At 56.3% G+C, this 26,079-nt stretch overlaps 1 protein-coding gene across 1 annotated transcript; it reads left to right on the top strand.

Annotated features, from left to right (window-relative positions):
* Window positions 1-1,680: 1,680 nt before the first annotated feature.
* Window positions 1,681-20,426, top strand: SFTPB (surfactant protein B). Its single transcript, XM_054728444.1, has 11 exons — window positions 1,681-1,744; window positions 2,092-2,222; window positions 2,501-2,572; window positions 2,900-3,025; window positions 4,485-4,631; window positions 4,867-4,956; window positions 8,455-8,638; window positions 8,790-8,950; window positions 9,773-9,853; window positions 10,356-10,440; window positions 20,409-20,426. The coding sequence occupies exons 1-10, from the start codon at window positions 1,681-1,683 to the stop codon at window positions 10,416-10,418; spliced, it is 1,119 nt and encodes a 372-aa protein (XP_054584419.1). The 3' UTR covers window positions 10,419-10,440; window positions 20,409-20,426.
* The last annotated feature ends 5,653 nt before the right edge of the window (window positions 20,427-26,079 follow it).

Genomic DNA, 26,079 nt, shown 5'->3' with positions numbered 1-26,079 from the left:
GTCGATTATATATTTTTAATTGAATGCATGAATAAAAAATGAATAAATTAGGTTATCACAATATAGGCTTAAAAAGGGAGTCAATGCCAGAGTACTAACTTCACCTCCCAGCTGTTGCAAGAATTTCATCCCTTAAAGGTCTCCCCCACTCCCAAGTATTTATGGCAGTCTCTGGGCACATCCTGTTGTCAACAGTGAAAGAAATGCCTTTTCCGGCTTCTCTTGGCTACGGTTCCCAGGACGTCCTTGTGTCCCAGCCTCTCACAAAGGTGTTATTGGGACAGCTCTCTCTACTCGCCTTTTCCTAAAACCCTGAATGACTGGGACCAGAGCCTCCCCACCGAAGCCAACCTGCTCTGTGCTGTGACGTGGGTAAGAAGTATGTACTGTGGGAAGCCAGTGGACTCCAGGGCTCTTTGTTACAGCAGCTAGACGACCCTGATCCACACAGCCCTGCAGGCAGCCAACTCCAGTCCCCTCTCCCCTGCTCAGCCAGGCCCGATTGTATCCACACCGGACACAATTTGTTTAACACTAAACTACAAGCACATGTCAGTCCCTCCTCCTCGAGGCTGTGTGCGCCTCCCAGGGCTCCCAATCCTTGGTCACACAGTGACACACACCCTTGGTCAACTCTGTGGTTGTCAAGCTGAGAAGGGCTTGAGGCCAACACGAATCCCTGTGTGACCTTGAGGGTGTCCCTTGACCACCCCGTGTCCAACTATTTTCATCCTGGTACTAATTCCTGCCCGACCACACCGTGAGTATTATTAGCGCACCTCCCAGAGTCTAGAGGGCTCCGCACCCAGCACATGACCTGACCACCCAGTGGTGGCCACGCGCGGATGCTGTCCTCCTGCTCTGGCAGTAGCGTCTGCCCCAGGTCACATGGTGTGCTTTCCCGTGAGTGTGCCCTGCCCTGTGGGGCCTGGCCTGAGCGCTCCGCAGCTGCAGAGGCCAGTTTCTTCCTCCTGAACCACCAGCTGTGCCCAGCCCCTGCCTGGAGGTCACAGCACATCCCCTGGACAGGTCTGTCCCACAGCCATTCAGGGAATCTCAGCCCTGCCTCCTTGTCTCAGGCTCTCCGGCCCTCCGTTTCCTCTTTGTTTCATGTAAACACTTCTGACTAAAGCCAGCCATGTGTCACAGAAACAGGCATTTCCTGGGGGGGAAGGTCAGGGCGGTGTGGGGGCACGTGGCCCAGGGGGGTCCGGCTTGCCCCTCCGGTGCTTGCCCTGGGTCAAGAGCCAGGCAGGATGCTCTGAAGAGCATTGCTCAAGAGCAGAGGAAGCCCAAGAGGCCTGGGGTAGAGGCGGGAGGGGTCACTCGGGCGGCCCTGGCCTGGCCTCAGTTTCTCTCCCGTAGCTCAGAGAGACGGGGCCAGATGTGGAGGCTCAGAGCCCCCTGGTTGGAGGGAGCCGGGAGTCCAGGCCCATGGGAGTGGGAGCAGGAGGCAAAGGCAGCAGGAACAGGCATCAGGTAGGGAGGGAGGAAAGGAAGGGGAGGGGGGCAAGCAGGAGAGTCGCTGCTGGGAAAAGGTGGGGTCAAAGCACCTGAAGGGCCCTCCAGGACAAAGGCAAACACTGAGGTCACCCCTGCCCCACACGGCCCTGGCCCCACGTCCCCGCCCGCAGCTATAAGGCCCCACCTCAGGCAGAGTGTCCAGGCTGGGGAGGTGCCATGGCCAAGTCTCGCCTGCTGCTGTGGCTGCTGCTGCTGCCCACACTGTGGGGCCCAGGTGCTGGTGAGTCTCCCAGCTTCTCTCACCTTCCCCCCCCCCCAACCCCGCCGGGGCCAGGGGTCGAGGGGCTTCAAGGCCATCGTCACCGCTGACTGAGCTCCGGCTCTGGGCCAGGCGTTTCCCTCGTCTGGGTGTTACCCTCATTGTAAAGATGGGGAAGCTGAGGCTCAGAGGGGCCCCAGAGCCTGTCCGACGTCACACCTGCTGGGCTCTAGGCTGGTGGAACCCAGAGCTGCCTGACTCCAGCGCGTTTAACGGCCAAGCGTCACCAATAAAACTGGGCTTGGAGGTTGGCGAGGTTAGGGTGCCAGGTGTGGCTTGGATCCCAAGGTTGCTCTGGCCCCAAACAGAAGCTGCAGGGGCCACCTCCTCCCTGGCCTGTGCCCGGGGCCCCGAGTTTTGGTGCCAAAGCCTGGAGCAAGCACTGCAGTGCCGAGCACTGGGGCACTGCCTGCAGGAGGTCTGGGGGCACGCGGAGCCCGTGAGTACCACCCAAGGGCGCACGGGGCTGGCGGTCTGGAGGGAGGGTGCTGGGTAGACTCTGGATAAGTTTGGGGGATTGGTGCCCCCATAGGGGGTGGGTTAGGGGGGGATGGGATGGGATGGGATGGGATGGGATGGGATGGGATGGGGTGGATGAATGGGGTGGGATTCGATGGTGGGTAGTTGCCTGTCATCCTCTGCCTGAAAGAGCCTCACCTACTTGAGCTGGGGGCATGCCCCTCACTCATGTCCCCACCTTGGGGTCCCCGTCCCCAGGATGACCTGTGCCAGGAATGCAGTGACATCGTCCTCATCCTCACCAAGATGACCAAGGAGGCCATTTTCCAGGTGATAAGGCCCAGACCCTGGATGAAGGTTGGGGGCCAATCGGTGGGGACAGGGCAGGAAGAAGAGGTTCGCCTCTTAGAGGGTGAGCCCTGCGGTTGCCTGGGGCTCCCGGCCCCTGCTGGCCAGGAGAGGGCTCTGGGAGGAGCTCAGCCAGAGGTGGTTGTTCCTGGGGGGGACGGGGCCGACTACTGAACTCCTCGGCAGGCGCCAGCTCCGGTGCCTGAGGAGAGGGAGGCCCGCCTGCCGTGGCGCCTGCGTGCAGAGGCTGGCCGCGGGGAGGCCGGCTGACTGTCCCCTCTCTCCCCTGTGGCTCCCGCCTGCTCCCAGGACACGATGCGGAAGTCCCTGGAGCAGGAGTGCGACGTCCTGCCCTTGAAGCTGCTGGTGCCCAAGTGCCGCCAAGTGCTCGACACCTACTTCCCGCTGGTCTTCGACTACTTCCAGAGCCAGATCGTGAGGGCTGCCCCCCGCCGCCCACCCGCCCAGGGATCCCACACAGCACCCCACCTGCCACACACACCCCACACACCACACACACCCCACCCGCCACACACAGACCCTGCCCACCCGCCCAGGGATGCCCACACAGCACCCCACCCGCCACACACACCCCACACACCACACACACCCCACCCGCCACACACAGACCCTGCCCACCCGCCCAGGGATGCCCACACAGCACCCCACCTGCCACACACACCCCACACACCACACACACCCCACCCGCCACACACACCACACACACCCCACCTGCCACACACAGACCCTGCCACCCGCCCAGAGATGCCCACACACAGTACCCCACCCACCACACACACCCCACCTGCCACACACACCCCACACACCACACACACCCCACCCGCCACACACAGACCCTGCCCACCCGCCCAGAGATGCCCACACAGTACCCCACCCGCCACACACACCACACCCGCCACACACACCACACACACCACACACACCACACACACCACACGCGCCACACACACCACACACACCACACATAGACCCTGCCCACCCGCCTAGAGATGCCACACAGCACCCCACCCACCACACACACCACACACATACACAGGCCTGCCCACCTGGCCCACACACACCACACACACCCCACCAGCCACACACAGACCCTGCCCACACGCCCAGAGATGCCCACACAGTACCCCACCCGCCACACACACCCCACCTGCCACACACACCACACACAGACCCTGCCCACTCTCCCAGAGATGCCACACAGCACCCCACCCACCACACACACCCCACCCACCACACACACCCCACCCACCACACACACCACACACACCCCACCCACCACACACACCACACACAGACCCTGCCCACCCGCCCAGAGATGCCCACACAGGACCCCACCCACCACACACACCACACAGACCCTGCCCACCTGCCCAGGAAACACAATGCCCCTCAGCCAGGTGCCCAGCTCACTGTCCCATCTGCTCAGCTGTACGCAGAGGGTTCACACATTTACAAACCCCACACACACCCTCATGCCCTCACACAAACACAGGCCCAGTCACACACTCACACACACACTCAATCTCACACAAAACCCACCCGTTACACACTCACACATACAAACACGCTCACGCACATACACTCATTCATTCTCGCAAACATACATGCTCACGCTCATTCACACACATTCCCAGGCACCTGCCCCGAAGTTCCCACATGGCCCCATCTCCCCCTTATGTCGCCCCTCCCTCCCCCACCCCCACCCTCCCCTGCCCCACACCACCGCAGAGCTCTAACCCTAACCCCAGCCAGCCTGCTCCCCCTCCCCTGTCCAGGCCCAAAGACAGTGGCCCTAGTCCCTGAGGCTAGAGCCAGCCTGGCAGGAATGGGTTCCCTCCCCCACCTTAACCTCTCGCCCTCCGTTGTTCCCTAGAACCCGAGGGCCATCTGCAAGCACTTGGGCTTGTGCGGACCGGGGCGTCCAGAGCCAGGGCAGGAGCCAGAGCTGCCGGACCCCCTGCTGGCCGCACTGGTCCTCCCCGCGCTGCCGGGGGCCCGCCAGGCACTGCCGCAGACGCAGGTGAGGACGGCCCCGCGCTGGTGACCCCTTACACCAGATAGGTGGCCATCCAGGGAGCTGGGGCACAGCCAGGCCTGTGAGCCCTTGGGCTCTGGGTGGGGGCAGAACGGGAGGGAAATGAGCAGCTCAGGCAGCGCCTGAGGCAGGAGGGGTAGAAAAGAGGATGCCTGAAGGGTGCCTTCTCCGATGCCCAGCCCAGTGCCCGGCCCAACTTCCACGCCATTCTCTCCGCTAGGATCTCGCTGAGCAGACGTTCCCCCTCCCTCTCCCCATCTGCTGGCTCTGCAGGACTTTGATCAAGCGGGTGCAAGCGGTGGTTCCCAAGGTGAGGCCCGCACAGCCCCACCTTCCCCGCCTCCTCACACCCCTCCTCACACGTCCATCAGGGCCGGACTGTAAGTCAGGAGGAGAGCTCAGGCTCAGGCCCAGGAGGTGCCAGGCCCAGAGCTCACTTAACTGATGTTAGGCCCGTCTCCGCACCAGGCCGGCACTGGGCAGTGTCACGGCACAGAAAGGGGCGGGACCCAGTCTTGTCCTCCCGCAGCCCAGCGCCTGACGGGGAGGGAACCCCAGAGGTCTCTGTAGAACAGGGGCTTTCGTGTTTCAAAAGGAGAGCTTCCACAGATGGGCCCCCCTCCCTACCTGTGCCAACCGGGAATCTTCCAGACCTGGGGTGGCCACTGCCCGGGCTGTCCTGCCCTGAAATGGGGCCCAAGTGGGGAGAGCTCTGCCCGCTCCCCATTCCCAGGTGGCCGAGGGCTCACAGCAGACAAGGTCCCTGCTTTGCGTTGTGGTGGAGAGATTTTTTTTCAGAAAGTGATAGGCTCGGAGCAGAGAATTAAACAGCTGAGGTGAGCAGCTCTCCACTCGTTGGGTAAGCCCCTGAGCAGACCCCAAGCTACATTCCTCCACTGCTCTCCACAAAGCCTCAGCCCAATCCCAAACAGGCTGCTTGCATGTCAGCATTTCCATTCCAAGATTTCACACAGGACGGGCAACTGTGGGCAGGTGTCCGGGCCAGGGTCGGGGCAGCTTGCACGTTTCGGATGCAGGCCAGTGAGCGAGGAGGTGGCAAGGGTCAGACTCTGAGCAGGGGACTCTGGGACCAAGGCTCCGGGCTGAGGACGCACCTGCTGGGGCCAGGAGCCCAGCCTGTGTTCCCAGCCGTGGTAGGACCTTCCAGGAGGGGCTGGGCCCACGGCTGTCCATTGCCACCCTCCCCAGTCCTCGGAGCGAGGAGCTGTGGCAGCGGGTCCATCCTGGGAAAGAGCCTGCAGAAAGTGACTCCCGGGTCACCTCCACACTCGGCTTTCCTTATTGACATTTACACCGAGTGCCAGGCCGCCCTCTTAGAGACCCAAATCAGGGCCCGGCGACCTCTCACAGCTGCAGGACTCTGGAACCTAGGAGACCCGTTTGGGAAACCCAGGTCTGCTGGCCACCAGCTGGGTTGTTCTGGCTGTGGGTGGCTGGCGGGGTGGGTGGGTCCCCAGGGTCAAGTGAAGGGCAGCTCGGATTATTGACCAGTCCAGCCAAAAAAATATTTAAAGAGGGAGGTGATGGGCAGCGATGCGAGAACGAGGGTTAGGCTGGCTGGTCAGGGAGTCTCTGAAGAGGTGGCCATTAAGCTGAGACCTAGAGGTCAACAAGGCCTGAGAACAAAGGGCCTCAGTCAAGAACGGTATGGCAAGCTTGAGGGGAGCCAGTGCGGCTCCACTGGGCAGGCGGGGGAAGTGACCGGAGAAGGGAGCAGAGGGGTAGGCACAGCCGGGCCACGTGGGAAGGTCTAAGCCAAGTTAAGAAACACTGGATTTCACTCTGCATGCAATTTAGAGCTGGTGAGGGCCTTCAAGCAGGGGATGCTATGACCGGATTTATACTCTAGGAAGACCACTCTCCTGCTCCTTGAAGCATGCATTGGGCAGATGAGAGGCAAGGATGAAAGCAAAGAAAATAATTCGATTACTGCAGAAACGGAAATGAGAGAAGATGGAACTAGGAGGGCAGACTGAGGCTATGTTTGGGAGGTCGGCTCAGCGGGACTTGGTGGTGAACGGGACTTGGCGAGTGAGGACAGAAGAGGAACCAATGATGACTCTGTGGACTTTGGCTTGAGCAACCAGGTCTTAGGCCACCAGCTGAGATGGATAAACTTGAGAAGAAACTTGGGCAGAAAAATAAGTTCTTTTCTGCCCATGTTAAGTTCGAGATGCCTGTGTGGCACGCAAGAGGGTATTTCAAGCAAGCAGCCGAGTACCCAAGCTTTAGGCCAGAGGTCGGCAAACCGCGGCTCGCGAGCCACATGCGGCTCTTTGGCCCCATGAGTGTGGCTCTTCCACAAAATACTATGGCCTGGGCGAGTCTATTTTGAAGAGGTGGCGTTAAAAGAAGTTTAAGTTTAAAAAATTTGGCTCTCAAAAGAAATTTCAATCGTTGTACTGTTGATATTTGGCTCTGTTGACTAATGAGTTTGCCGACCGCTGCTTTAGGCGAAGGGTCAGGTCAGAGACATCAAGCTGAGGGCCGCTGACTATGGGTGAGATTCACATCCAAGGGAACGAGGTGGATCATCCAGGGACAGAGTGGAGGAGGGGTCTCAGTCAAGCAAAGGCAAATGCCAGCAAAAGAGCCTGAGGAGGGACAGTCAGTGAAGTGGTGGGGAGGAGGGCAGGCTAAGGGGGGGGGCGGGGGAGGGACCATGGTGTGATGTCATGGAAGCCAAAAGAAGAAGGCATTTGGAGAAGGAGGGAGTGGTCACCTGGGCTGAAAGCTGCTGGGAGAGCAAGACAAGACGTGGCCAGGGAATTGGCCACAGAAGTTGCTGTGACCTTGAGAGGTTTTGGAGGAGTCGCGGGGACAGAAGCCCACGTGGAGTGGGCTCCAGGAGAATGGGGGGAAGATGTGGGAGCAGCCAGTAGGGACAGCTCTTCAAGGCGTCTTTCTGGGAAGGGGAGCAGAGATGGGTGAGGCTTTCTAATGCCGGAGGCTACGTTAGCCTGCTCACATGCCAATGAGACCAATTGGTGGGCAGGTGGGAGATGTCACGAGGAAGGAGAGAGGACAGTGCGGGGTGAGGCCCTGGTGAAGTGGGGGAGGGTGCAGCCCCGCGCACAAGTGGATGGGCCGGCCTCTGACAGGACTGGATCGTCGGGAGGCCAAGTGTGGGCTCCCATGCAAGCAGGCGGGTGCATGCGGTGACATGTACGCATTTGGAAGGTATGACACCCATACACTTCCCTGTGCCTACTCCCAGCAGGGGCTGCCGCAGGAGCAGGGCCGAGACCCACTTGTGGCGTGCAGGTCCTTTACCTGTAAAGTTTACATGCACGGGTCGAGTGAATGAAGGAGTGAGGCACGAGCCAGCGTTCTCGCGGCCTCCGCCCGGCCCCTCGGCTCAGACTTGTGTTTGAAATTGCGATCCGTGGGGAACTCCTGGCTTCTCCCGGGGCTCCTGCAACCTGGGACATCCTGGCTCCAGGAGCCACAGAGTACTGTGGGTCAGGAGGGAGAAGGCACGGGGGCGGGCCACCTCCCCTCCAGCTGCCGTGTGACCTTGGTGGCGCCCACACCTCTGGGCTGGCTGTGACCTTTCAGCAATTTCAGTCGTTAGTCAGAGCTGGGTCCACGGCCCGGTTCCTGTGTTCACCCACTGACTCTGAGCAAGTGCCCTGGACGCTGCGATGCTCAGCGTCCTAATCTGTAAACAGCATAATAGTTCCCCGAAGGGAACAAGGGAATGTCTACAAGGTGCCCAGCGGGTCCCAGCATGGAGTACATCTTGCAAGAGAAGGTTCCACCCCACCCTCTCTCGGCCCCTCCCCAGGGTGTACTGGCCCCGGCTGTGGCTCAGGTGTGCCACGTGGTACCCCTGGTGGCGGGCGGCATCTGCCAGTGCCTGGCCGAGCGCTACACTGTCATCCTGTTGGACGTGCTGCTGGGCCGCGTGCTGCCCCAGGTGGTCTGCGGCCTCGCCCTCCGGTGCTCCAGCGAGGACGGCGCTGGCCCAGGTGAGCCTGCTGCCCCAGCCCTGCCACTGCCCCCTCTCGTCCCCCTCCCCCAGCCCTGCAGGACCCCTCCCTCTCTGGCCCCCCTGCACTGCCCCAGAGAGGACAGGCACTGAACACCTCTGCAGGGCGCCTTTGACTGTTTCCTGTCCAGGTCTCACACCCCTGGGGTTCCTGCCGGGAGAATGGCTACAGCAAGACCCCAAGTGCCGCTTCTGCGAGTTCGTGACCACCCAGGCAGGGAACAGCAGCCAGCAGGCCGTGCCTCAGGCAATGCGCCAGGCCTGCCTCCGCTTCTGGCTGGACAGGCAGAAGGTGCGGGGCAGGCAACGGGACTCGGGCGAGGGCCTGCCCGAGGGAGGGGGTTGAGCCAGCAAAGGCTTCCCAGCGAGAGATGCACAGAGTGGGCCAGACCCCGGCGGTTGAGGAGCTCAGAGAGGACAGGCTGTGGGCCGAACAATGATGGGACTGTAATAGGGCGAAGCCTGCTGTGGTCAGGAATGGCCTCAGTCCAAGGGCGTGGCTCGGAGGACCAGCAGGCCTCCCCCGTGGATGAAGTGTGAGGCCGGTTATCCATCAGGAGATGAGTAACGCCAGGGCCGGCTGGCGCAGGAGGGGGCCTGGCCTTCTCTCCACCATCCGCCTGTCCCAGCCCCATCCCTCCTCCCAGTATGATTCCCTGGGGACAAACCCACCTACAAAAGGAGACATCCCACCCTGGCTGGTTTTCTCAGTGGTTAGGCCCTCGGACTGAAGGATCACAGGTTCAATTCCTGGTCAAGGGCAGCTACCTGGGTTGCAGGTTCCATCAGGCCCTGGCCAGGACATGTGCAGGAGGCAACCAATCAATGCACACCACATCGCATCTCTAGGACCAGAGGAGCTGGAAGAGTTCCTCAAGAACTGAAATCTTGGGGGAGGGAATGGTGGTGGCTAGGATTCTGACCCTCTGCCTGGGTTTCCCCCACGGAAACCTAATCTCAGCCCCTGCCAGCTGCTTAAGGGTCTGATGCCTGGACCTCCATGGGGTCAGAGGGAGCCCTGGAGTGACCCAGATAAATGGAGAGGCCAGACGGCAAGGCAGGAGCGCCCCGCAGGACCTGGGCTCACCCACACCGTGTCTTTCTCCTTCCTCAGTGTGAGCAGTTTGTGGAACAGCACTCGGTGCAGCTGCAGAGCCTGATGTCCAGGGGCTGGGATGCCCGCACCACCTGCCAGGTGTGCCCTCCCCTCCCAGGTGGCCCTAGGGCTTCCTCAGCTCCCAGAGCCCCCCACCGTCTCTGGCCCATGATCCTCAGAGACCCTACACCCTGGGTCCAGAGCAGCCATCCCCTGCCCCTTTTAATTATAGAAAAGGCAGGCTCAGAGGGTTCAAGAAAGAGCCATGAAAGAATGAAAAAAGGAGGAATCTGAGAAGGGAGGGGGCAGCTTAAAGGAGTAGGAGTATGGTTTGACGTGCATTATGGGATGGGGTGTTCGTGGAGCCGTGTATGTTTGGTGGGGGGTGGAAAGTGTCCTGGGACAAGCATCATCCCACTTCCTCTGGCTCTAAAGCCCCAAGGCCCCCCTGTGGCTCAGAAGTGGCCTGAGAGGTCACACGAAGAGCACCCCGGGGGCAGGTGGAGGGAGAGCCACCACTTCGGAAGGAGCCTCGGTCCCCCTCAGAGCTGGGATAGGGCATGGGGAGCGAGGCCTGAGGCCCAGTGCTGTCCCTGCGCAGGCCCTGGGGGTGTGTGCGGCCAAGCTCAGTCCTCTCCAGTGTATCCCGGATTCCCTCTTCTGACGAGAACTCAAAGCTGTGCCAGGTGAGTCCAGGCCCCACCTCAGGGAGGGAGAGGGATGGGTCCTGCACCCACCAGGAGGGGGCTCTGCTCCCCAGTCCCCCTCCTCACAGGCCACAGCTCTTGCAAGACTCCTGAGGGCCCCCAGAGCTCAGCCTGGGCTCCCTGGTCTTCAGGGTTTGGTGCATTCAGACCAAGGCTGACCTCTCCTGACACGGAGGGGAAGTCAGACTTAGCTGCCCAAAATGTTGACAGGAAGTCCACCGTCACGGGCCCTCCCTCCCGAGACTCCTTTCCCTCTCTCTGACGTCATCGTCTAAGTCAGAGGTGGCACCCCCTTAGGATGGACGGGTGGGTCACATGCACCTCTGTGACCAGGGGCCTCGGGCAGGAAAGTGGCCCTGGGAGGGACAGACACAACAGTGGACTTGAAGTCCCCTGAGAGCAAACTTGGTCCACTTTACAATTCTGCTCAGAGCCAGCCCCTAACACAGTGGCCACTTATTCATACCTTCACTCACTTTCTGAAAATGCAGTGTGCCCTGGAGCCAGGCCCCTTTCGGGGGCAAGGGCTGGAAGTGTAGGCAAAGCAGGGAGCCCCTGGCCCTCCTGGAGCTCACTCCCGGTCTACTCTTCCATCTGAGGGGGAAGCCCTGCTCCTCACACCTTCTCCAACCAAAGCCCCTGAGGGAGGCGGTGGGAGCACATGGGGAGATGTCTGCCCCGACTCAGACCTACCCCACAGGGACCGGGTTAGTGACAGCAGCGGGACCCGGGCCAACTAGGGCCGCCGCCTTTCCCCAGTGCCCAGGTCTCCCCGCACCGGGAGGAGCTGGGCCAACCATTCCTGCTGAAACAGGAAGAGCAGTGTGTTGGGACAGGAGGCCTCAGCTCTGGTCCCAACTCTACCATCAGCCCGGCCACAGGTCCCCAGCAAGGATACGCTGGCCCTCATTCTCCTCCGCTAGGGGGAGCCATCAGGTGTCTCCAGGACCCTAGGGCCCCCCTTCAGGCCCCCCCTCACTAAAGAGAAGCCTTCACTCCCACGCCCACCTCCTTTCCTCAAAAGGACTTTAAGCTGGTGGACCACGAGCCTGCAGCCTGTACCCTCAGTCCTCTGTCGGTCTTGCCCACCCTCTCTGGGTGGGAGGCACGGCCAGGGAGCGTCTTCGGAGGATGAGGGGCTCCAGTCCAGTACAGACCAGCCTTCCCACGCCACCGCCACCGAGCCAGCCCAGGTCCCACGGACCCCGCGGGGCTGGGCCAAGGTGAATGCGCCAGCTGCACGGCCCCTCCCCAGCTCCAGAGGACAGCGGGATAGAAGCTGGGCCCCGCCCACCCCCATCTCTACGTATGCACGACACTAGCTTTTTCAATTATTTTGCTAACACTTTCACAGAATTCAAAATTCAGAAGAATAAAAATGGGAACATAAAGTGCCATAACAGATAGACATGAAATCTTCAAGCTTTTTTTTTTTTTAAATCAGGTCATCTCTAGCATGGTCAAGGACTCAAGCATGATGGGAAGGTGACTGGGCAAACCTTCATAGCTGAGATGTTCTGCTGCTTAAGATGTAAAAGGGGTTTTCTTTTTTATCTTTTTGTAAGGCGAACTGGCAACTGTTATTTGAAATTCCAAGTTGATTCGATTTCTGCTATGATTTCGCTCCTCCAAGCTCAGTTGTGGTGTGCATGCTAAGGATCGGTTCCTATGTAATGCAATGCCTGTAACCAGTGATGGGCAACCTTTTGAGCTTGGTGTGTCAAACTTCGCCAAAAAACTGAGCATAACTCGGGTAGTGTGTCACTTTGAGGAAAAAACATTATTTCGTGATATTTATAGTTTAAATAACATAAATGTTTCATCCTCGGCATGCGGCCACCTCAGCGGCCGCGTGTCATCAGAAATGGCACTGACACGCGTGTCAGAGGTTCGCCATCACTGCCTGTAACAATGCTAACCCCGCCCTTTCTCCTTGTACTAAAAAGAAAAAGACACTGTCCTTTAAGATGCCGCGGAAGCCACGGCCTCACTCCCTTCCTTGATGAAGCTGATGCCATACCAGTCTCCCTCTTATCACTACTTCCAGCCCGGCCCCTCTGACCTCCTCTCTCCCAGAGTCCACTCACTGTGGTGAGGTGAGGTCTTAGGGCACCAAAAATTCGAAATATACAGGAAAACAAATGAGTAGCCCTGGCTGGTTTGGCTCAGTGGATAGAGCATCGGCCTGTGGACTGAAGGGTCTTGGGTTCAATTCCAGTCAAGGGCACATGCCCGGGTTGCGGGCTCGATCCCCAGTAGGGGGTTGCTGGAGGCAGCCAATCAATGATTCTCTCTCATCATTGATGTTCCTATCTCTCCCTCTCCCTTCCTCTCTGAAATAAAAATATATTTTAAATAAAATGTAAAACAAATAAGTAGGCCTTTAGCACTAAAGACCCAAATGCCTGGAAGTGTCCATTTATTTACAAAAGAATTTTTGTCATTGTATTTTCTATTATAAAAGAAATACATGTTTGTTGTAGAAAATTCAGAAACTGCAGAGCAAACATGAGCGGAACTCACCCACAATCCCCCGTCCCAGGAGCGCACTAGAGCAGGATGTGTACTTGTCAATGCATTCCCACACCCCTCCGCCACGCAAGCACCGAGGCGGGCCTTCTGGACACACACATCCTCCGCCCCTGCACTTAACCTTTTAAGTAGACTTTCGTAAATCGATAGCACACTGTTGTCTTGAAAGCCAGTCTGTCGATGGCAAGACCAAGGTCCCTTAAAGAAGAGTGCTGGAGATGGTTTTGAAAGCTTGATTGGGAAGATGAACCCAACCCTGAAGGAGGGAGGCATTCATAGGTGACGGTGACCACCCAGCCAGCAAGGCCGGGCAAAAGGCCCAGGAGGAGGTAGGGCCAGGAGCAGAGGGGCCCTTTCACTTTCGGGGTGCGGTGCGAGAGAACTCAGTTCCTTGGAGAAGCCTGGCTCCAACACATGAGAGAGAGTGAAGAGATGGCCTTAGGAGGGGCCTAGGCGACACACCTGAGGCCCTCCCCAGAGGGTGCCCCCGAGTGACAGGAAGGCAGCCACACCCAGGCCCAAGAGGCTGTCAGAATCGGCTCTGAACAAAATGGTGGGCCCACAAGGACCCATGACTGGGGACAAGGCGCTGACAATTCGCAGACCTTGAGGGGAGCAGAAGTCAGACATGTGAAGCCAATTCGGGCACAAGAAGGTGGAGATCGGACCAGATGAGTGATAACTGGATGGAGACCCACAGACAAGGTGTGTCACGGGCTCCTCTCCCCACAGCAGGGCAATCTGTACATCACTCCCAGGAGAGGAAAGGAGGATTCAGTAGGGGCTGAACATTAAACAATAAGAGGCTGAGTTATTTTCAAATGGAAATAGGAAGCTTAGGGGCTTAGGAGCCAAAATTAACTAGTTCAGTTACAGAGAAATAAAGACAGTAGCATTTATGTCCCCTGGTTAATGACTGAGGTTTAAAATCCACAACACAATCATGGTAACATTATAGATCATTCCAAACTTTTCTCTGCACATACACAAAAATAGGTAAACGGATTTTTTAAAAATGGGAACATCCTATGTATGCTGCTTTATAAACAGCTCTGTTCATTTAAAAATACCTGTCCAGCCCTGGCCAGTGTTCCCCAGTGGTTGGAATGTCAGCCTGGGAATGGAAGAGTCATGGGTTCAATTCCCAGTCAATGGGTCATACCAGGGTTGCGATTCACTCCCCACCCCCAGTTGGTACACATGCAAGAGGCATCCAATCGATGTGTCTCTCTCACATCAATGTTTCTCTCTCTCTCTCTCCCCCCGCCCCTCTCCTTTCTACTCTCTCTGAAAAGCAATGAAAAAAATATCCTCAGGTGAGGATTAACACATAATCCTACCTAATAAAATAAATATGCAAATTGCCGCACTTTCGCTATGCCCAAGCCACGCCCACCAGCCAAAGCCACGCCCACCAGCCAATCACGGCGGGTATGCACATTACCCAACAAAGATGGCGGTTAATTTGCATACGCTGAGGGAGGAGTGAAGACTGAAGACAACTTAGAAGGAAGATGGAGGAAAAGCGGAAAGCAAGATGGCTGCCAGAGGGAAAGCCCGGGCGGAGCAGGGTGGGGCAGGGCGGAGTGGGGCGGAGCGGGGCAGAGCGGGGTGGGCAGCAGCGGCCCGCGGGTGCAGGCGCAGCAGCCACAACAGCGGCGTTGGCAGCGGCAGCGGATGCGGCCACAGCGGCCGCTTGCAGGATTTTTCCTGCAAATGGGCTACTAGTAATAATAATAATAATAATAACAGTAATAGTAATAAATAAAAATAACCTGTCCAGCCCTGGCTTGGTGGCTCAGTTGGTTGGAATGTCATCCCATACACCAAAAGGTTGTGAGTTCGATTCCTGGTCAGGGCACATACCTAGGTTGCAGGTTCAATCCCCAGTTGAAACATGTAGGGGAGGCAACCAATCGATGTTTCTCTTTCACATAGATGTCTCTCTCTCTCTCTCTCTTCTCTCTCTCTCTTTCTCAAATCAATAAACATATCCTCGGGTGAGGATTTTAAAAAAGCTTATGTTATTTAAAAATAATAATAAAAATAACCCTTCCAGGTCAATATAGATATCCATAATCATAGCTAATTGGCTCATGATATAAACTGTTTTTTTTCTTGATACAAACTTTCATTTTTAAACAACTATTATCAATTACCAATATCTGATCGATTCCAACACATGAAATCTGGGGACAAAAACTGTGCACATCTTTACTTTCCGTATGGGCTGTTTTACCAAACTGCCCTCTGTGTGCACCATACCATCTTCTCTACCAACAGCAAGCAAGGCCTCTTCTCTACTCTCACCAACCTGAGTATTAGCAGCTTTCGAATCTTCGCTAGTCTACAATACAAACATGAACCCTCTGGTTGTTCTCATTTTCATTTCTTTGTTTACTAAGTAAACATTTTTACATTTATTGGCCATTTATGTTTCCTCTTTTATGAAATGCGTGTGTGGGTGTCTTGCCCGGTTTTCCATTGGAGAGTTTTCATTGTTTTACCAGTAAAAATATACTGAGTGTATTCATTCATTTAATGTCCTATAGGCTGCAAATTTTCCCCTCTCATATGTCTTTTAATTTAGGATAGGTTTCCCCATATGAATCTTTTGCTTTGTGACTTCTGACTAAGAAAGCAGGATCTCACTTCCTTCGCATCTGTGGTTCGGACTGGCCAGAGCCCGAGATCTCCAGGAGGAAGCAGATGCTGGGATCACAGCTGTGAGGACATGCGAGCCAGGCCTCTGGCTCGGACAGCAGTGATGGAAGCAAGTCATATGTCATCCACGGAGGACCTCAAGCTACTGCATACAGGATGTGACCGTCAGCTCTGTGCTCAGCAACACCTTGGGAGAGCGTAAAGAGACAAAACCATTTGTGCAAAAGAAGGAGACAGAGAGCACAGGCTTAGCATGGCACCATTTGCTCAATGAGCGTTCGTGACTGGCCCCCAGGTGCCACGCATTTCCCTAGGGCTGGGCATGAAAGAAGCCGTTCCAGTCTGTCCTTTTGGAACTGAGAGTCTGATTAGGGAGACAGTCATTAATCATAGACTCACATAAAAAGAAAAATGGAATACTTCAGCGTGATAAGTACCATCGATTAGAAATACACATGGTACCGAGCAGATATGCGAGGTCAGAGAGGTGAACGAGCAGGAGTTAAAAGGGAGAGAGAGAGAGCATCCCTAGCAGAGGCAGAGAGGGCATAAAGGCCTGCGTCCTGTGAACATCTGAGCAATAGGACAGTGAGCCTGGGGTGGAGGACGAGGAGAAACTCCTGGGAGGGGAGGCTAGAGAGACTAAGGGTTCCAGTCTTTATCCTACCAGCCAAAGTAGTGTCTTCAGCGGGAGATCAGGGAGTGGAGAGTGTCTTGGTTAGATTTGTGTTTTAAAAGATTACTCTGGCTAAAGTGAATGAACTGGAGGGAGGGGACAAGGGAATGTGGGGCTACCTGTTAGGAAACCATTGTAAATGGAAACTGGCAACAGCTTAGACTAGAATGACAGTGGCAGGGGGCCTGTGCAGAGGTCACGAGGATTTTGGAGAATGACTTCCGACAACCATAAACTCAGTCACACGGTGACGCCAACTGACGCTGTTGCCCGAGCTGTAGCACCTTGACTACAGGGGCCTGGCACGTAGCACGCAGCTAAAGCCTTTTTCCCTGACAATTTATAAAGATCAGCAGAAGTAGTTTGTTTCTACCTGGCAGGGCCAGCAGTATTCCTTCATAGTGTTGCTGCAGGACAATGTGAATTCTCCCATTCTCCACCATAATACAGTCCACGGACATCTTGATCGTCTTGACGACCCACAAAATATCACACTAGTCTACTACATTGATGACATGATGATGATGGGATCTGATGTGCAGGGAGTACCAAGTACTTTAGATACCTTAGTAAGACATAAGCGAACAAGAGGGTAGGATTTAATCCCAAAACAATTCAGAGAAGTTCCTGGGGATCAATGGTCTAGATTATATCATAACATCCCCTCCACAGTGCAAGACAAGTTACAGGACCCACCATCCCCCACCACCACCTTCCGCCTGCCCCGCCTGCTCAGGCAGGTCCAAAAATATAAAAAGGCACAATGTTTACTAGGCTTTTTTGGCTTCGGGAGACAACATATACCACGTTTGAGCATGCTACTCCGACACAACTACAGACTCATAGCTGTAAAGCTGATAGTTTCAAGGGGAGACCAGGACAAGAGAACGTTCCACAGCAAGTTAAGCTGCACAGTGGGTGGCTTAGGCCTTATGCTCCAGGAGATCCAGTGATATTATGACATGTCCATGGCACACAGGAATGCTGTGTGGAGCCTCTGGCAATAGGACCAACAGGAGAATCCCAGTGCAGAACTCCGGGATTTTGCAGCAAGTCTAGGCCCTCTTCTACAGATACTCATTCTCCTTTGGAGAAACAGTTTCTGGCCAGCTACTGGGTCATGTTAGAGACTGCTCACCTAACCACGGGACATCAGGTGACCGTGCAGCCTGAGCCTCCCCTCATGAACTGACCGTTGTCTGACTCTAGTCATAATGTTGGGCATGTGCAGCCGCAATCTATCAAGTGGGACTAGCACATCAAGACCAAGCTCAGGAAGGTCCAAGAGGCACAAGCAAGATACTTGAGCAGGTGGCTCACATTCTTTGATACCAGCTCCTGTTGCATTGCCTCCTGGGGGCCCTTTAACACTAGTTGACCAAGGAAGACAAAACTTAGGCCAGCTTTATCGATGGATCTGTACAATATGGAGTGCAACCTGCAAGGGGACAGCTGCAGCCCTTCATCCCCACTCAGGGTGACACTGAAGGACAGTGGTGAAGGAAAGCCATCTAGTGGGCATAACTTCAAGCAGTATATTGGTTGTTCACTATATTTGGAGTGTAAGATGGCCTGAAGTTGCCAATGGTTTGGCTGATGGTCGGGGATTCAGAAGGAACAGGATTGTAAGACTAGAAAAAAGACTCTATAGATGGACTCCTTGAATAAGTGCATATGCTCAGGTCAGGGGAAAGGAAAGCCCATGCATAGCCTCTGGCCCCGCCACCATGGCTCATGAGCTCACTGAGCAAGCCCTGGGGGTGGCTGAAGCAAGAGGCTGCTGGCTGACATCCACAGAGCATGCCTCTGGAGTATACACCTAATTATTAAGAGTCTTCTCTGCAACGGGTGCCTTTGGGTGGACATTCAGATGGAACACAGATATTTCATAGAATATATACATACACCACCACCCGGAAGCAGCTAGCCTAACTGCATGGTGGAACGACTTACTGAAAACTCAGCTACCATACCATTTGGTGCTTGTTTTACAGGATGCAGTTTATGCTTTGACTCAGAGACCATTCTCTGGTGCTCTCTCCCCCACAGCCAAAATACATGGGTCTAGAAAATGGGTGGATGTTGAAGTGGCTACTCAATTATAATTAACTAGAGGCCCGATACATGAAAATTCATGCAGTGGAGGGGGGAGTCCCTCAGCCCGGCCTGCCCCCTCTCACAGTCTGGGAGCCCTTAGAGGCAGGCAACCCGGCGATCAGGGGAAGGTGACGCCCATCACACCTCTGCTGCTGCCACTGCCGGCAGCGCAAGCCTCAGCTGGCCCTGGTTACCTGAACCTCAGGTGGCCCTGGGTGGCTGGGCAGCCGCTATCCGAGGCTTGCCTGCGCCTTGGGCCGGCCCTGGGCAGCTGGGGGGCTGAGGGGACTGGGGGACTCCAGAGGCAGGTGCGCGGAGCGGCCAGGCCCACCTAAGGGCAGGCCCGACCCTGCTGTGCCTGCTGCCCCGGTGGGGCTGAGGGGACTGGGCGCTGCCATCTTGTGGCTGTGGGCACCACCATCTTTGAGGGTGCAGCAGTCAATTAGCATATTCCCTCTGTGTTAGATAGGATAACTTTGCAAATGTATTTTTATATTTTTATATATTTTTAAAATATATTTTTATTGATTTCAGAGAGGAAGAGGGAGAGATAGAAACATCTATAATGAGAACCATAGATTGGATGCTTCCTGCACGCCCCCTACTAGGGATTGAGCCAGCAACCCAGGCATGTGCCCTGGCCAGGAATCGAACCATGACCTCCTGGTTCCTAGGTCGATGCTCAACCACTGAGCCATGCAGGCCGGGATGTTTTTATTTTTTTATTGATTTTTTTTTTTTTTTTTTAGAGAGAGAGAAAGAGGGAGAGAAACATGAATATGAGAGTGAAACATTGATCAGCTGCCTCCTGCATGCACCCTACTGGGGATCTAGCCTGCGACCTGGGCATGTGCCCTGACAGGGAATAGAACTGGCAGCCTTTTGGTGCACGGGATGACACCCAACCAAGCCACATCAGCCAAGGCAACCTTGCAAATTTTTGTTTCCTGTTCCAGCAATTTTAAGCTCTGCCAGTTTAGAGGTCTTAGTTCCCAAGGGAGGAGTGCTTCCATCAGAGGACACAACAATGGTTCCATTATATTAGAAGACTAGAGGCCCAGTGCATGAAATTCGTGCACTGGGTGGGGGGTCCCTCAGCCTGGCCTGCACCCTCTCATAGTCCAGGACCCCTCAGGGGATGTCTGCCAGCCGGCTTTGGCCCAAGCCTGCTCCTTACCGCCCACCTGCTTGCTGCTCCTTAGCGCTGCCGTGGAGGCAGGAGAGGCTCCCACCACCACCACTGTGCTTGCCAGCCGTGAGCCTGGCTTCTGCTGAGCAGCGCTCCCCCTGTGGGAGTGCACTGACCACCAGGGGGCAACTCCTGCATTGAGTGTCTTCCCCCTAGTGGTCAGTGCGCATCATAGCGACCGGTTGTTCCGCCGATCATTCTGCAGTTTGGTTGATTTGCATATTAGGCTTTTATTATATAGGATGAGACCACCAACTGGACATTTTGGGCTCCTTATGCTACTGAAACAACGCTGAGGGAGAGGGGGTGTAATCTACCTGTCAGAAAGACTGCTCCTGATTCATGCAGTGGAGGGGGGAGTCCCTCAGAGACCATTACCAAGGGGAAATTGGTTTCCTCCTACACAATATAGGCAACATGGTCTATGTCCAATAGTAAAGGATAATGGAAAAACTACAGGGCAAAGGCAGGATGATTACGGAGTCAGGCCCGTAGGGACTTAAGATTTGGATCGCTCTGCAAGTGAAGAGCCCGGAGGTGAGGCTCAGGCTTGGAGCAGAGGAAGCATGGAAGGGGTAGTGAAAGGACAGGTCAGTGACAGCGGTAACATCATTGTGACCAAAACGAGGGCTCTTAAGTAACTTCGCTTCTTTTCTCTGTGCTTGTTATACATACATGGTAACTTGTATATGCTAACCATTTATTCTCTTCTTCCCACTTTTATTTTATTTTTTTGGTTTTTTTTTATTTTATCTATTTATTTATTTTTAAATTTCTTTATTGATTAAGGTGTCACATATTTGTCCTCATCCCCCCATTCCCATCCCCCACCCCTTCCCACAGATGCCCCCACCCCCCTGTTGTCCTTAACCATTGGTTAGGCTTGTATGCATGCACACAAGTCCTTTGGTTGATCTCTCCCCCCTACCCCCACCCTCCCCTACCCTCCCTCTGAGGCCCGACAGTCCGATCGATGCCTCCTTGTTTGTGGGTCTGTTTTTGTTCATCAGACTATGTTGTTCATCATTTCCCCTAGATGAGTGAGATCATGTGTTACTAGAAATATACTTATAAGAACCAAATGTGAGACGAGCAATAATAGTTATGCTGACAGGCAAATGAATCAGTCTGTAGTAAGTTTCTTTCTGGACCAACAGTTCTTTTGAGACCCAATTTCAATGTCCACCAGTTCCTTATGTGTACATGTTGGCACTGACTTTTCAGCTCTGGATGGTGGACAAATGGTGGTAATGCAGGTCCGACTCCCTCTGGTTTGGTCTCGCCTGGATGCAGGGGCGCGGCTTCACCCGGACCCAGGACCCAGCCTCACCTGGATCCAGGGGCGCGTGGTCTCACCCAGACCCGGGACCCAGCCTCACCTGGACCCAGGGGCGCGTGGCCTCTCCTGGACCCAGGGGCACGGCCTCACCTGGATCCAGGGGCGCGTGGCCTCACCCGGACCCGGGACCCAGCCTCACCCGGATCCAGGGGCTCACGGCCTCACCTGGACCCGGGATCCAGCTACACCCGGACCCAGGGGCATGTGGCCTCGCCCGGACCCTAGGGTGTGGCCTCACCCGGACCCGGGACCCAGCCTCACCCGGATCCAGGGGCGCACGGCCTCACCCAGACCCAGGATCCAGCTATACCTGGACCCAGGGGCGCTTGGCCTCACCCGGACCCAGGTGCACGTGGCCTCTCCTGAACCCAGGGGCGCGGCCTCACCCGGACCCAGGACCCAGCCTCACCCGGATCCAGGGGGCACGGCCTCACCTGGACCCGGGATCCAGCTTCACCCGGACCCAGGGGCGCGTGGCCTCACCCGGACCCCGGGGTGCGTGGCCTCTCCCGGACCCAGGGGCGCACAGCCGCGCCCGGACACGGGGGCGCGCGGCCTCACCTGGACCCGGGACCCAGCCTCACCCAGATCCAGGGGTGCATGGCCTCACCCGGACCCGGGATCCAGCTTCACCCGGACCCAGGGGCATGTGGCCTCTCCCGGACCCAAGGGCGTGGCCTCACTCAGACCCGGGACCCAGCCTCACCCGGATCCAGGGGCGCACGGCCTCACCCGGACCCGGGATCCAGCTTCACCCGGACCCAGGGGTGCGTGGCCTCTCCCGGACCCAGGGGCGCGGCCTCACCCGGACCCGGGACCCAGCCTCACCCGGATCCAGGGGTGCACGGCCTCACCCAGACCCGGGACCCAGCCTCACCCGGATCCAGGGGCGCACGGCCTCACCCGGACCCGGGATCCAGCTACACCCGGACCCAGGGGCATGCGGCCTCGCCCGGACCCAGGGGCGTGGCCTCACCCGGACCCGGGACCCAGCCTCACCCGGATCCAGGGGCGCACGGCCTCACCCGGACCCAGGATCCAGCTACACCTGGACCCAGGGGCGCGTGGCCTCACCCGGACCCAGGGGATCGTGGCTTCTCCTGAACCCAGGGGCGCGGCCTCACCTGCACCCAGGACCCAGCCTCACCCGGATCCAGGGGGCACGGCCTCACCCGGACCCGGGATCCAGCTTCACCTGGACCCAGGGGCGCGTGGCCTCACCCGGACCCCGGGGTGCGTGGCCTCTCCCGGACCCAGGGGCGCACAGCCTCACCCGGACACGGGGGCGCGCGGCCTCACCTGGACCCAGGACCCATCCTCACCCAGATCCAGGGGTGCACGGCCTCACCCGGACCCGGGATCCAGCTACACCCGGACCCAGGGGCATGCGGCCTCGCCCGGACCCAAGGGCGTGGACTCACCCGGACCCAGGACTCAGCCTCACCCGGATCCAGGGGCACACGGCCTCACCCGGACCCAGGATCCAGCTTCACCCGGACCCAGGGGTGTGTGGCCTCTCCCGGAACCAGGGGCGCGGCCTCACCCGGACCCGGGACCCAGCCTCACCCGGATCCAGGGGCGCACGGCCTCACCTGGACCCAGGATCCAGCTTCACCCGGACCCAGGGGCGCGTGGCCTCACCCGGACCCTGGGGCGCATGGCCTCTCCCAGACCCAGGGGCGCACGGCCTCGCCCAGACCCAGGGGGGCGCGGCCTCACCAGGACCCGGGACCCAGCCTCACCCGGATCCAGGGGCGCGGCCTCACCTGGAACCGGGACCCAGCGGGGCTTCATCTTCTTTTTTTTTTTTTTTTAAATATATTTTATTGATTTTTTACAGAGAGGAAGAGAGAGGGATAGAGAGTTAGAAACATCGATGAGAGAGAAACATCGACCAGCTGCCTCCTGCACACCTCCTACTGGGGATGTGCCCGCAACCAAGGTACATGCCCTTGACCGGAATCGAACCCGGGACCTTTGAGTCCGCAGGCCGACGCTCTATCCACTGAGCCAAACCGGTTTCGGCGGGTTTCATCTTCTTGATCCCAATTCCTGTCGGTCAATTCCCTCTCAGCAATTCCTTCGGCCATTTTCTCAAAGCTCCGGGGCGGCTGCCACGGAACTCGCTGGGCGGCGGGCTCGGCGAAGCTCCAGTGCGCCCAGTGCACGGTGGCGGGCTGGTCCGAGGTCACTGCGGCGGCACTCGGGTCTGCAGCGGCGACCAGTCGCTGGGTGAGCGCACCTGGATCCAGGACCCAGCGGGGCCTCGTCTTCCCGATCCCAACTCCCATCGGTCAATTCCTTCTCAGCAATTCCTCCGGCCATTGTTCTGGATGGTGTCTACTCTGTTTTCCAGTTGTAGTTTCAAAATTGTTGTGGTAGGCAACAATCAGGCATCTGCCCTATGCCGCCATCTTGGTCCTCCAGAAGATTAAGTAACCTTATAAATGTGGTTCTGAACACTGTGTCGTCCATTAGTTTACTTTCCTTCATCCCTTCTATTCGTGACCTACCTGCTTCGGTGTCTTCACCTTTTGGCTGCCTCCCTATAGCCTCAGCTTCCCCAATCTCCCTAGGTGGTCGCTCTTGATACCCCACTTTGTGGGCTGAGTGCAAAGTCTTGGTGTTGTTAAGCCTTGATTGCTGTTGGTACACTGGGAGGATTTGACCTCCAGTCCAATTGGCTGTGAGGATCAGCTGTGTCTACGCCGGGAGACAGCCTTATTCAACTAGACTTGCAAAATTGTATAAGCCTCTGTGCTCAGCTTGGATGGGGCGGAGTTTCAGGGTGGAGCCTACAGCCTTGGCTTCCTGTCAGCCCCGCCCTATGAGGTTCCTATGTCTCAGTGTCCCTCTGTACTCCCTGCAAACACCTCTGAGAGAAAAGCGCCCTGGAGTTTCGCCCGCCGCCAAACAGTCTAGTCTCTCCCCCAATGAATCTGGATTCCCAGATTCTCGCCCGGAACTGGGTTTCAGTGTAGTCAGAACTGGGGCTCAGCGCAGTCTGGCACTTTTGTCTCCTTCCCACCAGGGCAATTCAGCGGCACAGTCAACAGACCATCCTCTGCGCGCATTCCCGTGCGCGCCTCTGGTGCTCTGCCTTTCGCCGCTTCTCTGCATTTCCGCCTTACAGCCCAGATTCCCCCAGTATGAGCCTGGCTTCCCAGGGTCTCGCCCGGAACTGGGGTTCAGTGCAGTCGGAGCTGGGGTTCAGCGCAAACTGGAGCTTTTATCTCCTTCCTGCTAGAGAGCGCTGGCCAGGCCGTCAGCCGCCCCTTCCTCTTCGGCTCCGTCCTCCCCACACGCGCACGTGCTCGTGTCTCCGCCCATGTCTCCATACCTCAGGCTTTTACGGCTCCTCTGATTTTCCTTGTGGTTTTCTCTTTCCTTCTAGTTGTGGGCATTTCAGTCAACCAGCTTTCCTGTGGTTCTGGATGATGTCCGTTTTGACTTTTAGTTGCATTTTTGAAATTGTTGTGCCAGGCTGTAGGTTAGGTGTTTAACCTATGCCGCCATCTTGTTTTCTCTCCTTGCATTGTTAATGGTTAGGAAAGTGCTCCAGCTTGTCCTTCCTGCGGAGCCAGACGCTGGCGCTGTAGTCCTGCTGCTTGACGCTGCTGTAGAAGTTCGCGCCCACCCGGGTCAGGCTGGACGAGGGCTCCTTGGGGCGGCTCTTGAGCCGCATCTGCTCAAAGCCCTTGTGGGGGGAGGCCGCGAGCCACTCGTGCTGCCGGATCTCCATCCTGACATGACCAGCGGCGGGCGGCGTGCGGGGGCTCAGGAGGGTCGGGGAGCAGGACGCCAAGGACGAGCGGGCGGCGGGCGGGAGCGGGAGAAGGAAGGCCCCATTTTTATTTTATATAAAATTTGTTGGAAGTTAACTTTACAACTGTCTCTAGGTAATAGAATATTCAGTGGGACTGACTGGGTCTGAGGAATAACCACTATAGCCATCAACAAATGCATGAAACTTGCTCACTTGTAAGAAGGGTAGCTGCTTTTGTTAGGCAGAAATGATGGGGTTTTTTGTTGTCTGTGTATGGAGTTCAATGTGTGTCAGAGGGCATATGGAAGCTGAGTCATCAGAGGTAGACTGTGCCAAGTATCAATTTAGTGCCTCTCAGCTCCAAATCCACCCTTTTTGGCTGCTTTGTGGAGGATTTGGGCCCTTTAGATTTCTCCTTCAGCTGGCACTGAAGCTTTGTCAGGGAGGAGACTGACACTCGAGGAGGAAAGGGCTTTGGTGTGCGCACCTGAAAGCAGCATGTGCATGTGTACTCCAATCCCAGTATAGTTCACAATCCTTGAACTTCTATTTCCCCTGATAAAATTTTTAGTTTTTCTCTCCTGATTAGCCCTGGACTATGCCAACCCTAGCTTAGAGTAGACATTGGCAAAGAATGAAAATGGAAAACTCAAGAAACACAAAGTAAAATCGATAGGAGTTGGTAACGGATTAGACAAGGAAACTGAGGGTGGAAGGATCATTTTAGCTTACATAACTGGATGAATGGTGGAACCCTTCACCTACATGGAAACCACTGGAAAGGGGCCAAGTATGAGGAGAAAACTCACAAGCTCAGATCTGAACACTGAGTTTGAGTTGACTTTAGGACACCCAAAATATGTCAAATAGGCAGTAGGCTCTAAATTCGAGAATTTAGACAAGTCTGGGATTAAGTTGGGAGTCACAGCCCTTAAAGTGACAAATGGAAGCCACAGGCACAGCTGAAGTGGCCCACAGAAAAAGTAAACAGTGAGAAAGAGGGCCTACCGAACGAGGAATCCATTTAAAAAAATTTTTTTAAGAATTTTTATTGATTTTTCTTTTAGAGAGAGAGAGGGAGAGGTTTAATTGGCTGCTTCCTACATGCCTCCTACTGGGGATCGAGCCCGCAACCCAGGCATGTGCCTTGACCGGGAATTGAACTGGCCACCTTTCAGTGAACGGATGATGCCCAACCAGCTGAGCCCCGTGGGCCACGGCTTGGAATCCCAACTTTTAACAGCTGGATGGAGGAAGGTGAGCCTGCAAAGGAAATGTTGAAGCTGTCGGAGGCAGAAGGAAGCAAGGACAGTACTGTGTCCCAGAAGTAAAGGGGGCAGAGGACTTGCTGTAGT

This window comes from Eptesicus fuscus, chromosome 16, assembly GCF_027574615.1.
Source record: "Eptesicus fuscus isolate TK198812 chromosome 16, DD_ASM_mEF_20220401, whole genome shotgun sequence".
Classification (NCBI taxonomy): Eukaryota; Metazoa; Chordata; class Mammalia; order Chiroptera; family Vespertilionidae; genus Eptesicus; species Eptesicus fuscus.
Note: the sequence above shows the minus strand (reverse complement) of the source record. Positions and strands in the feature narration are given on the sequence as shown.

What these genes read in the sequence shown, in the direction of transcription:
- SFTPB (XM_054728444.1), top strand. Translation starts at nt 1,681, where the DNA reads ATGGCCAAGTCTCGCCTGCTGCTGTGGCTGCTGCTGCTGCCCACACTG. An exon ending in ACTACTTCCAGAGCCAGATC is followed by an intron (nt 3,026 to 4,484) that starts GTGAGGGCTGCC and finishes GTTGTTCCCTAG; the next exon opens with AACCCGAGGGCCATCTGCAA. An exon ending in ATGCCCGCACCACCTGCCAG is followed by an intron (nt 9,854 to 10,355) that starts GTGTGCCCTCCC and finishes GTCCCTGCGCAG; the next exon opens with GCCCTGGGGGTGTGTGCGGC.